Source organism: Mirounga angustirostris, unplaced genomic scaffold, assembly GCF_029215605.1.
Source record: "Mirounga angustirostris isolate CCGP_5_RB_7025 unplaced genomic scaffold, mMirAng1.0.hap1 SCAF_14, whole genome shotgun sequence".
Lineage (NCBI taxonomy): Eukaryota > Metazoa > Chordata > Mammalia > Carnivora > Phocidae > Mirounga > Mirounga angustirostris.
Window position 1 is genome coordinate 18,299,287 of NW_026991722.1, and position 14,064 is coordinate 18,313,350.

Sequence of the window (14,064 nt, forward strand, 5' to 3'; positions counted from 1 at the left end):
TTTGTTTTGTTTTTTTAAACTTTGGGTGGGTTTTATTTCTCCTGAGGTTAAAAAGCCATCCAGAGGACAACTCTTTAAATATTCCCCTCAGAAGGAGCCTCAAATTCAACATGAGAAAATAGTTAGAGAAATCCCTAATGGTCCAGCCAACATACATTTTTCATAAAGTGATTACCCTCCTGCAGCCTCAGTTTCCTAAGCCTTTCCCCCCTCCTATAATTGTTTTCCTTGTAGGCCAGGCAACAATTATCACTGCTACAAGACTGAGGAGGTTCACAAGCAATATATTTTACAATACATAAGTGTAGTGTCTCTGATATCTGGTGCTTTTATCACTAATTGCCCTATAAAATGCACTATTAAAACAGGGACAAACAAGATTGTAAAAATCACATAATGGACCATGACCACTTACAAAAGCCATTCATAAATGTTACTGTACCATTTATTTTTCTTTAATTTTCCAATTGTATAATTAAGTTTCCAAATTTTTATTTCTAGGTGATACCAACAAGAAAAAAAATATATTTGAAAACTATATAACATATATACTTGCCCTTACATATACTATTTTATAAATTGGCACCGAATTAAAATTATATAGAACATCAAACAATGTGCTATGAACACTGAATTGCTAGGGACGTCTATATAATCTCTTGAAAGAAAATTATAAGCACAGCAAATGCATTTAAGTTGTGATTTCTATTCAAACTTCAGAACACAGGACAGAAAGCATGAAAGAAAATGAAGAAGGATTTCATAATTCTGATCTATGAAACATACAATACAACAAAGCCAATAAAGCATTTAATATCTTGGGGAAAGACAGAATGATCAAAGATTACTGCCAATTCCTAGAGGACATGGGTCACTGGAACCACCTACAGCATTTTATGTCATCAGCACTGACCACTGATTCATGGGCAAATGTTCAAGTTTGCAGATGAGCCTTTCAACCTGTTTGTTATTTAGCCACATGTGTAACTATTTACAAAAAAAAAAAAAGGAATCCAGAATAAGAAAATGAAAATGACAGTACTTGTGTTACCTACTAATAAGTCTAATGAATACTTAGATGCAGCTGGGAATTTTAAGATGTGACTCCGATGAAATGCTGGGACTGTCTGTAAGTTTCACCTACACCTTACCAGAGACAAGCGACTTCTAACAATACCACAGAACACAAATACCACAAACCAAATAGTGGCTGGCCTCTATAAAACTGAAGACAAGTAACCCATTAATGAATTGGGATTATTTGTTCTTCTTTTCGTAGGGTAATCTTCTATTAACTGAAGAAGTAACGGATGTCGTAATGGGAGTATCAGTGGGGAAAGTGTGATTGAGCTTGGGTCTTACAGTGCTCGTGTAACTCCACCATACCTATTCTCAAGTATCCTCCTATATCTTCATAATGGCCTAACCTTACTAAAATCAGAATCTTTGACTTTAAAAAAAATGAGCAGCCACAATTAGAAACATCTTAATTGTACCTAAATTATTATTTTTTCTTCCTAGAGATATTAGCTAGTGCTCAATCTTTCGACAGGAAGACTGTCAGAAAACCATAAAGACAGATTATATGAAAAATGTTTGCTCTAATTTCGGATTCAAGTCCCTTAACTCCATAGGAATCATTTTAAAATATTTTAAGTGGTAAGAATAACCTACTTTAAAAAAAAAAAAAAAAGCCAAATACTTGAAATATGCAAAAACGATGTTGGACAGACTTACACAAAATCAGAAGCTTATTTTTCATCAATGTCATCTCCCAAAAGTTATTCCTTAAGCCATGCCAAAACTGTGTTATGAAACGGAGTAGGATGGGGGCTACACACATGAACCCACACACAGAACTTACTTTGTCAGAGGCCTCAGAAGCCAAGAGGTTAGTTGCAAGAGTCTGTAGTTTATGATGGGCCATGTTTTTAAGAGCGGCCAGACTACGCCGTGTCATGGCCTGCTTTAGGTTGACTGCCGGATGACTGAGAGAGTCAACTGCAGCAGGAACTGCTTCGTCGCAGGCATTTAGTATCTCCACTGCTGTGATCCCCATCACACAGCGATCCAACGCGCCTGGAAGACGTATACATTCACAATTAGTACACACAACACTATAACCGCTGAGTCATTTTTTAAGGAAAGAAAATACATAGACGTTTTTTATGTGGGGGTATTTTTCTCTCTGCCTCCCAGAAACATTTCCTTGTGCTTCCCTCCTCTGAGGATCCTCCAGGCAACATTACCTTAGCCGTTTCTTCTCCTGTAATGCCCCAACCGCAACTTCCCAAGAAAGCCAGGTTCAGAGCCGAGACCTCAACAACATCCCCCAGGCTTTTCCACTGTCTGCTTCCAAGACGATCTTCTTGATACTCCCTACCATTACTCTACTACAAATATCAGTTTCTATGATTTCACCTTCCTCTAAGTTGCCTATCAATCACAAACAAAAAAGAGCTAAATTTTGCTATTCTTCTCATTCTTTCTACTTTAATAATTCCTGGAGCTTCTCTTTCTCTATGGAATCTCCACAAAGCAGGAAAAAAACTGTAACTTCTCATTCTGTCTGCAAATGTCTTGACTTTTACTGTTTATACCCAATCAAATGTTTCTCTGGGTGTTTATGAAAATAACTACTACTCCAACTTATGACCACTTCCAAGCTTCTTCATTTAGCCATTCTTTCCATTCATCTCCACCTATGAATTTCATGTCTAAGCTAAGGCACAACTCCTTCCTACAATGCAGACAGCTTTTCTCTATACTTTGTTTTAAAGGGTCTCATTATATGGATTTGTACATAATCTTCTGAAGATTAAAATAAGGACAGTGAAATAATGAAGTTTATTTTGGTCCACTGAGCATTCCTCCAGTCATTCTAAAAGAGGACAAATCAATTTTGAAAAATAGCCATAGAGAACACCAGAAACATAAATGTCACCAAAATGCAAGATTTCTGTTGTGTCTTTGAGCTAGTACCCAAACACCCCAACATATTTTATTCCCAATACTGAGTATTTATATACACGCCATTCAAGTTTGCCCCTCCCCTTCCTTAAAGGGCTTAACTTCTTTTCGTTCCAATAGTAGTCCTGGAATTAATTCTTGGTGATTTTAGTATTAACACAAATCAGTGTTTTACTAACCAATTCATTGAGTCTTGACCAATGTATTTTGGAAGGCAAAGCATAAGGAGGAGCTGTTGCCTGAAACTTTCTGTGTATGTATGAAAAGGAGGGTGTGTATACTCTAAAAGGATTTAAAAGTTCAAGAATGTTTGAAAATCACCAGCACATATGATTCTTCCACACATCCCGATCGCCTGGCTCTTTGAGTTCCTCTACTCCAATAAATTTTGCCCTACACTTGATCCCAGACAATGGTCACATTATAAACTTCTCATTACCAGTAACTAAATCCTAACATGATCCCAATGTCAAAAATTCCACTGATAGCAGCTCCCATTCTTTACTTCAACCCTATGACCCAATAATTCCTTGTTCAGCACTGACTCCAAAAATTCATTCTCCTATCATGTTTGCCCTGCCCCTTACTTCCCTATGTCCCATAAACTAAAATTCCATCGTCCGTCCTCATAAGCACAGCTCTGTCCTCGTCTCACTTCCTTGTCCCAGCCGAGCAAACTCCGACCTTGGTTGAATCCAACTCTCCAGCTACTACACACCTGTACAATGAAGATGAATATGAATGAAGAACATGCTGAAAGATCCACTTGAAATTCATGACCACTGATCTCAAGGGGTCCTTAATAGTGACCGCATTTCCACAGATCTTTCATTTTCCTACTCTCCTAGTTAATTATTTCATAGCTTTTCTCTCCTCCAATCTCCAACACTCCATTTCCTGCCCTCACCTGGGTGAAAAGTTTTGTTTCGTATTTCATTTAGAAAGAAGCAATTAGAGGGCGCCTGGGTGGCTCAGTTGGTTAAGCGACTGCCTTCGGCTCAGGTCATGATCCTGGAGTCCCGGGATCGAGTCCCGCATCGGGCTCCCTGCTTGGCAGGGAGCCTGCTTCTCCCTCTGACCCTCCCCCCTCTCATGTGCTCTCTGTCTCTCTCATTCTCTCTGTCTCAAATAAATAAATAAAATCTTAAAAAAAAAAAAAAAAGAAAGAAGCAATTAGAAAAGAAGTTCTACCAGCTCTCACCACATCTCCACTCACATTACTCTATAATTACACATGAACTATCCAGACACCTACCTAACACACTTGTAGCTTAAACCCCATCCCTCTCTTGTCTGCCCATGGACATCATTTCAGCAACTCTCCCCTTTCTCTTCATCTATTTTCCCTACCCACTAGATCATTACCACCAGCATATGATCATTCCCATCAGCATATAAACGTGCAATTATTTCACCTGTTTAAAAAAAAAAAAACAGACCAATAAAAATGACAAAAACAACACACTTGACCCAGTCTCTCTCTCCAGCTGGTATCCCATTTTTTATCATCCTCTATATAGCTATCTACATTTGCTACCTACAAATTTTTCTCTTCCCATTTTCCTTTGAACTTACTCAAATCAGATTTCACCCCAAACATGCACAGAACCTACTCTCCATGTTGCCAAATCCAATATTCAGTTCTCAGTCCTCATTTTACTACGATTTACTATCAGCTGCACTTGTTCCTTCTCTCTACTCCTTGAAACACATTTTTTTTGCTTGGCTTCTAGGCAACCACACTCTTCACTTTCTTCTTCCTGGAAAGTCCATTTTAGCCTCCTTTGCTGGTTTCTTCCACATCACAGAAACATATCTAAACTGTGTTCATCCTCTTGGTGATACATCCAGTGTCATGACTTTGAGTATCTTCTACATGCTAAGAAGTCCCAAATTTACATCACCCACTCTGGTATCCCCAACTTGAACTCCTGACTCATATACACAATTTACTCATCAACATGTCTACTTGGATGTCTAATATTCAACTCAGTATTTAAAAAAAAATTTAATTCTTGGTCTTTCCAAAACCTGCTTTTCCCATTGTCTTCTCAATGTCTAGAAATGAATTCCATCCTTTGAGTTGCTCATGATGAAAACCTTGGAGTCAACTTTACCCATCTCATTCTTTTATGCCCCTTATCCAACTATCAGCAAATCCTGTTCACTCTCCCTTCAAAATATACCTAGAATTCAACCACTCCTCACCAGCTCCACCACTACCACTCTGGTGTAACAATCCATCATCTTTTATTGCCTAGAGGCAATCGCATAAAAGCTAATCTCCCTGCTTCTACCCTTTAACCACCTTCAGGCTATTCTGGATAAAAGGAGGAAAATATATGACAGTGAGGACAAAATTCAAATCAATAAAAACCAACCCAGAACTGACACAGATTTTTTAAATAGCAAACAAGGACACTGAGAGTTATTATAATTGTATTCCAGATGTTCAAAAAGTTTGAGTAGAGAGACATGGAAGATACCAAATGACCAAAATCACACTTACAGAGATGAAAACTACAATGTCTGAGATGAAAAATACACTAGATGGGAATAATGACAGATTAGACATTGTAGAAAAGAGACTAATAAACCTGAAGACCTAGAATAGAAACTATATACAACACAGAGAAAAAATAATTTTAAAAAATGAAAAAACAACCTGTGATCTGGAGGCAATTTCAAATAGCCGAGTAAATATATAACTAGAATCTCTAAAGAGAGGAAAGGCAGGGAAGGATCGAAAACATATTTGAATGAATAATGGCCAAAAAGTTTCCAAATTGGTCGAAAATCACCTACCAACATATCCAAGAAGTACGATAAACCCTCGGAACAAATATAAAGAAAACTACAATCCAACTTCTCAAAATCAATAATAAAGAGAAAAAGAATACTTTTAAAGCTGTTGGAAAAAAACAGACACAGCACATATAGAGGGACAAAGCTAAGGGTGACAGCAGATTTCTCATTGGAAATAATGCAAGACAGTGGAGTTTTAAAAGGAAAAATAAAAAACAACTGTCAACCTAAAATTCTCCAACCAGAATAAAAATCTTAAAAATGAAGATGAAACAAAGAGTTTTGCAGACACACAGAAGTTGAAAGAATTCATGATGCATAGACCTGCACTACAAGAAATATTAAATATTAGGCAAAAGGAAAATCATTCCAGATAGAAATCTGGATCTATGCAAAGCAACAAAGAGCAATAGAATGGTAACTACATGGGTAAATATGGAAGATTTTGTTTTTATTATTCAAATTTCCTTAAAAGAGACTATTTAAACAAATAAACAAATAGAAAGAAATAATGTTCTGGGGCACCTGGCTGGCTCAGTTGCGGGGGAGCGTGCAACTCTTGATCTCAGGGTTGCGAGTTCAAGCCCAATGCTGGGTGTGATCACTTAAAATTAAAATCTTAAAAAAAAAAAAAGGAAAGAAAAAAAGAATGTTCCAAATGAGTGAAAACCATGAGCAACAATATGGATGATATAAAAGATAAGAAGTGGTAGAGAATGGCCCAATTATTCTTCAATATAATTATTCTTTGCACAGAGCAACTGGTCTGTGTAAAAGAAATGGAGAGAAATACAAAGGTAGGAAGATACCACACTGTGAAGGGCCTTGTCTTAAAGGCTATAGGAAATAAATTTTTTTTCATTAAGACCGTACACGAACCAAGTATTGTTGTTGTTGTTTCATTTCCTAAGATTAATTTTCCAGCAGAGTACAGGATGGATTAGAAGGTGGAAAAAGACAGGAAAGCAAATAAAGATAGCCTAGGTGTGAAAAAATATAGTCCTAAGTTAGAATAATACTATGGAAACAAAAAAGGAAGCCAAGGGGTACCTAATGGGAGGGATTTAGTAATTATTAACTATATAGAGGGCTCATGGTGGGGAAGGTAGCAAAGATGGTTATATTTCCACTGTAACAACCTCTTCCTTCAAAATTCCCAAGTGAATCATCCATAGGGAAAAAAGAAACTCTGATTACATTGGTTTTACTATGATTTTGTAAAGGTATCATTTTTTCTTAACCATTCCATCCTTTGTGCCTTTGCCTGTCCTATAGTATTTTTTTGTAACAGAATGAAAAACAAAAATGTAGGAGATATAGAAAAGTTGATGATGTAAGCCATACGTTGTGAAATAGAAACATAAAATCAAATTTCCACTGTACTTAAATACAGCAGGCAAAGGGTCAAAATGTGAAGAAAATACTTGCTACTAAACCCTTCTAATAACAAAAGATTAGGCAGAAGTACCACCTCCTGATTCTCTCTAGTAATTTTAGTAACAAGACAAAACTATCAATTTAAGTAAATAAAAGTATTTATTAAAAGGAAAATAATTATAAAAATTACAAACTACACAAATAGCACTTATAAATCCATTAAAGATACCATCAACTGACTAATAGGCAAATGTTTTGGACAGAAAGTTAAAATAATAGAAATACACACTACCAGTGAATTTAGGAAAATTTATGCAATCTTATCAATAAAATTGATTGACAATTTCAAGCAAATAAATAAAGTCTTAAGCAAGAATAACACACACACTAAGACTTTACTTGTGTGAAAAACCTGATTGACACTTAATGCTTTTGATTATCCAAGCTTTATATGTTTTTCAATAGACATGAATATCCATTAGTTCATAATTCCCTGCTACCCTTTATTAGATAATTAAGTTTTTATAAAATGACTTTAATGCATATTCCATAAAGTAAATGCAAAAACAGGAAGGTTTCAGAAAACTCCTAGACAGAAAATAAAGAAAAAACATAAAAGAGCAAAGTAAAGGGACAGGACTTCCTACACTAATTTCTCATATATTTGGCAAGCACTATTGGCGTTTGCATCTGTATGAGAACACCTAGTAACTGTCTCTACAGGAACAGGTCTATGATGTGAGAATCACTTTTGTTCTGTAACAAATATGATAAAAATAGATACATGAAAATGCTGTTTAAACTTGCTAATGGCGAGATAAGAACATCTTGTAAAATCAGTCATTATGTAGAGCATGCCACTGTTTCCCAAACAGACAGGATTTTGACCTTGTCAAAGGCCTGTGGAAGCAACTCTTCCCACCCATTTGGAACGTCAAATGTGAAGAATGAGAGAGTTGCTCCCCGAAGCACGTGAACAGCTCCATGCAGAAGCAGCCACCACCTATTCAGTGGGCCACCTTTAATAAGTTCCTAAGTAGAAGTCAAGAGCTCCAGCTGGCCAAATCTTGTTGCTAGTTATTTGACTAATTTTCTAACTATCTAAGATGTGAAGGAATAATAACTTTCCTGGCCTCTGCATCACTATTAGTTGTTACTAGACATAATAAAGATGACACAAGTAAAGAACAAAAGATTCTGGACCTCTGTCTTTCTAATGAAATTTTATTTTACTAGCTTCAAGTTCATTTCATTAGGAAATAAATACTGGAAATAAAAACTTCCTATGTGAGGGGCACCTGGGTGGCTCAGTCATTAAACGTCTGCCTTTGGCTCAGGTCATGATCCTAGGGTGCTGGGATCGAGCCCTGCATCAGGCTCCCTGCTCGGCGGGGAGCCTGCTTCTCCCTCTCCCACTCCCCCTGCTTGTATTCCCTCTCTCGCTGTCTCTCTCTGTCAAATAAATAAATAAGATCTTTAAAAAAGAACCAAAACCAAAAAAACTACCTATTTGAAGGGAAAAACTAAAGAAAAAGCTGTATAAAAGTATAAAGACATTTTTAAGTGTTTTTAAGCTAGAAACATCAGTAAAATTCAAAACAGCAAGCACAAAATTACACACTATGCACGAGTACTTTTAGTGTAATATATCTTCATTTGTAAAAATATATCCCCAAAATGCTAAGAAGCGGGATAAAGTGTCTCCTCAGAGTTTAAATACATTTCATACATCAAACCTTGGCTGAATCTGATTTATTTGGCTTCATTTTTTATTTATTAAATAAATAAATTTAATAAATAAATAATGTCAATACCTTCAGGATGTGCCTTACTCACTCCCGAGGGGCCTTTATATCACTAGCTAAAGCCTGAACAGCAAGGAAGAAAAAGGAATGTATACCTCCTATTCTGGTTAAATCCAAAATAAATTCTGCTTCTTTATCTTTTGATTTAAAAATGGCACATTGACTGACTGTTTACCTAAATCCTCTTGAGGGTAAGATAATTGTGAAATTTCAATATTATATATATTGTGTTTAATCTAAAATGGGCTTAATTACACTAAACTGGCTATAAGAGTAATATCCTTCAGTACACCTATAGTTGGGAGCTATCTGTCAACAACTCCTGGGGAAATTACTGGAAAAATAACTTTGTCTTTCAGTAACATTTGTAAAGAATTTCATATTCATATTCCTTACAAATGTATTTAAAGTACCTGAAGTAGTCAAGTATCAATTATTTAAGTATCTGAAAAATTCAGAAAAATGATATTCTCTTCCTTTATAATATTATTTTAATTTTTAGAAAGTCCTAGACAAGTTTACCATATTCTCACATCTGTGCTTAATTTATCAATTGTTAATCAATTGTTAATTTAATATTTATAGTATTCTAAAACAGTGCTTTCTGAAGGTCACTGCTGTTAAGAACTTACTTTCTTTAATATTAATCCTCAAAGTTTTAAATATTTCAAAATGTAGGTAAAATGACATTCCCAAGTTCAACAAAGTAACAAGGAAAGCAGTATGTTTGTTAAGTAACATTAATAGCAAATATAAACACATGCATAGACACAAATTTCGATTTCACAAACATACACATGCACACACTTATAAATGTCCACTATACACCAGGTAAATATTATCTCATTTTATTCTCCCAGCAGTACTATAAAATAGGAACTATTATGATCTTCATTTTACAGAGTAGTAAGTTGAGAGACAAAAGTCCAGTAAGTTGCAGCAGATCGCACTGCTAGCAAATGGTCGATCCTAAATCCACACCAAGCAGTCGGACTCCAGAGCAACACAAACTGGGCGTATTTAGTTTGTGGAGTAGACAAAACCAGCAAACATGAAACAGTGCTGGTTGGCAGACAGGATATCACAAAAAGGAATACAAATGAGACAAAGTTACATATGTAATATGACAGCAATTTTGTTTCTAAAAATGCACAGAAATAAGACCAGAGAGAAATATGCCAAAATGTTAATATTTACCACTGAACAATGAGATATCAGTTCATTTCTTCTAATCTGTGCTTTTAATTTTAACAGAAAGCATGACCTTCTTTTATAATCAGACAAAAAAAAAATTAAAGGCAAAAGCTTAAGAAGTTTGACACTCTTCAAGAATGTTACCTCTTGGCAAGATTGCCTACATACTACCAGTTAAAACAAGATCCCTGAGACTGTGACTACTTGTTACAGAAAGAATTAGCAGAACTCCCTACTGCACCACAGAACAAACAGAAATATGTATATAGTCTGATTTGGAAAAGGACTATTTAAAACAAAGAAATGAAGAAAAGAAAAACAAATTAGTAGAAGTATTATGTAGTACAACTAGGGCTTTCATCACTCATAGAAGATGACTTAAAAGGATAAAAGGATAAAAGTAGAATAAAATGTGTTTTTAAAAGCCTAAAGCAGTAAACATTTAGTTACACACTTAAAAATTTCCCAAGGAAAACCATAAGATTCTATGTATAAACATTATACATCATTGTGTGTACTTCTAAGCCACACGTTACTTGTTCTATATTACGCCCCAAATGTAAAATTTCTGAAACTTGAAATTTTAAACGTTCTCTCTAGATATTAAAACTTTTGTTTCAATTACCTCCTACAATTAACTGCTCCATATTGCCTTTCTGCTGTTCATATAATACAGAATTTTTTCTTCTTCCACTGTTTCTGAACTTGATACAAAAATGGTTTCCTTAATCTTGCTCACAATTTACCTCATGAATTATACAGAAATCACTTAGGTTTTGTTGTCTGTGTTGCCTGTCCTAATCTGTATATTGTCTTCAACTGCATTCCTTTGAAGATCAGTGAGCTACTCTAAAGTATTTGGCACAGTACAACAAATGAGAGGACATTTAAATAGTTCTTTGTTGACAATGATGAGAACATTTAGAAAAAGCAGTGGTCAGAAGTAAAAGCAGCAACTTTTTACATTTTAGGTCTTTCTTCCTCACATAAAAGATTAATTTCCAGGAAATCAAATATACCCATTTAATTTTCTAGCCTGTCTCTTAACACTTGTTCTTACCAGTATCCATTTGCCAGACGTAGACAGAGCCATCTGAACATCCCACTACTAGGTAATCATCAGAAGGCCTCCACTTGATGACCTGAATAGGGAAGAGATGCCGAGATGCCAGCATAATGCATTTCTTCTCTCGCAGACTTAGAAGCCCCACTGAGTGGTCACTGGCTACAGAGCAGATGCAGTGCTGCACTCTTGCCTAAAAAGAAGAATAAACATTAATTATATTTAGATTAAATTCAGAATAAAATGGACCTGGTCCTCAATAACGTAAACCAAAATTAGTTATACGTTCACTGCTGCTGAAAACCAACCACAGTATTAAATTGTGTTGAAAAATGTGTTCCTTCCTATTATACATAGAACACCCAGTTCAATCGTGACAACACTTTAAGAAATGCTAAATGCGTCCTAGATTAAAGATGGAAAAGATGCCTTAGAGAATGTGCTGTTCATCTGTGAAGATGACCTTACTAACGTGATCGCTGTACCGGCGCAGGCGAAGCTGGAAAAAAAATTGATCTGTTATGATGCGTTCTCTTTCCACAGTGTGAACTTTCCTTTGTTAGCGGCTACAGCGGGCTTTCTGCAGTGCTGCTTTCTGTTTGGGACTCTGTCATTTTGGACCCATGCTCTTCCCTGCTCCTTTGCTCAAAAACAATACCCTCCTGGTCCCTCAGCCACAATCATGCCTTTCAAGAGGCAGCGATATTTGGTATTATGTGTAGACGTGCTTCACAGCTTCTGTCTGTAATGTCAGCAGGTGCACCCCCCCCCCCCAATGCACAGCAGCCAATTAAACATTCTGCTGTGCATTCTCTGCTCATCTCTAGTTGGTGCCTTTCAATTCCTTTTAGAACAAGATGGAATATAAATAATCAAACAAAGACGGTAAAGATTTTCACTAGCAACAGAGAACGGAGTCCACAACCTAGACAATTAAAAATTAAGGTATTTAAATTTTTAAGACAATTTATAAGCTATTTAAAACTTAACATTTTAGTGATTTATTGGATTATGCTTTCAGTTCATACGGAGGTGAAACCATATGAAAACAGCCACACATCACTGGATATATTGTGATTAATATTGGAGATGAGGCCCACTGCACTGTATACATAGTATCCCTTCAATGGGATCCAAAGGAGAAACTTCTCAAACCTCACCGGGCTGGGCTTTGCCTAAGCAAACAGTTTTAGCTAAAGAACAATCCCACACTGATTAGGACATCTCACTGAATGGGAAATGCTGACAGGGGTATCAAATGGAAAGCGGTGGGGGTGGCCAAATGTGCACAGAAAATACAAGCTACCGCTGTTGACTTTATCCACAGAACTTCTAAGAACCTTTAACATGCTGATGGGAATGGAATTCTATGAAGGGACTACAGTATCACATATCTTGAAGTTTATCTGACCATGGTGATCTTAGAAGACCGAGTTTTGGAGGAATACACTTTGGAAAAAGCTGCTGTAACTGGTTCCTTTCACGTTTTGGCTACTAAGACACCTAGGCTTGAATTTTCTACCCATCACAGTTGGCGGGGGGGGGGGGGGCGCATGCACTTCTGCAATGCGGACTCAGCCTCCTCTACTTTCTTCTGTTTCTCTTCATTGTTTAGCTTTATGTTTATTTTTGTAAACAACTTAAAATCAATTTTTGAATGAAGCAGAGCATTAATAAAACAAAGTAAGATTTAACTATCTACTTTGTTCTTAAATTCAGGTATGTTAACCACCTTTTAGTCTGTGTTAGCTTTCTTTGTACTTTTTGTTATACAATGATTTAAACATTATAACCAGCATAGGTGTTTACTAATTTTAAAAGTTAAAAAACCAAGTTCAGAAAGATCGTGTTATGAACCTTTATTAAAACATCATATAGAATTTTCCTAAACAAACATTTTTTAAGCTTACTTATTTCATGTTCCCTGATAAGCATTCAACTATAACATAAAACATGATTTCTTCCTTTAAAAAGACGTAAGGACTGAGGGGTAGTTGACCATGGCACACAAAAAAATTAGCTTTATAATTAAGCAATAAATCAAAATAAAGTGGCAAAGTACAAAAAAAATCATTTAAATATGGCAATGTTAGAATAAAACAGCGAAAATATATCTGGGATGCCTTTATTTCAGACCATATAAAATATTTATGAGTTCCACCAGATATACACTGCTAACCAAAGATAACAGACAGTTTAATACAATGGATGCTTAGCATTTCTACAGATTACCATTAGTAATGCCTTTGTATTTATCAAATATATCCATCATTCAACTCACAAAAAGGGATGGTTGCTACATTAATGGTTAACTACTACTACTACCATTCGGCAGCATCAATCTGCAAAAAGTGGTCATTTTATCTATTTCTCTCATCACAGGAAATAAATGTTTGCAGGGATCTTTTCCTCCTAGACAACATTTCTTTTCATCTGTCCACGTCCTTTAATCAGGCACCGATCTGCCGAACCGCACACAACCCGCACCACTTCTTGTGACTCTGCTACTTTGACTCACAAGCTCCTCACCTTTAAAATGAGCTAATGCTTAAGTGATGCCACATCCCTCACTAGCTGACTCGCTGGCCCCCAAGTCCACAGTCATCTCACTAGTGTCCATGTGCACTCTTGGCATTCCATTTCAAAGGGGCATGAGTGAGGGGGAAGTCTATTCAACAACAGGTGAATTTTCACCAGTATTCTTTACTATTTTTGGTGCTCTTCAAGCTACAATCTATGGGTCGATCCTAACATCCGAGGGGAAACAGAAGTACTGATCACCACTGACCGACACATTCTCTCTGCCAAATGTCTCCAACGGTAGTTTACAACCTAGCAGAGAGAGGACTG

The 14,064-nt window shown here is 36.2% G+C and overlaps 1 protein-coding gene across 2 annotated transcripts in view; it reads right to left on the bottom strand.

The window, feature by feature from the left end:
• WDR7 (WD repeat domain 7) overlaps positions 1 to 14,064 on the bottom strand; it is a 359,672-nt gene that overhangs the window by 270,543 nt on the left and 75,065 nt on the right. For both annotated transcript variants that reach the window (XM_045886644.3, XM_045886643.3), the window contains exons 16-17: positions 11,212 to 11,407; positions 1,865 to 2,079 (exon numbers count right to left, since the gene is read on the bottom strand). In XM_045886644.3, the coding sequence (XP_045742600.1) occupies positions 1,865 to 2,079; positions 11,212 to 11,407 (411 nt within the window). The remainder of the gene's footprint in view (positions 1 to 1,864; positions 2,080 to 11,211; positions 11,408 to 14,064) is intronic.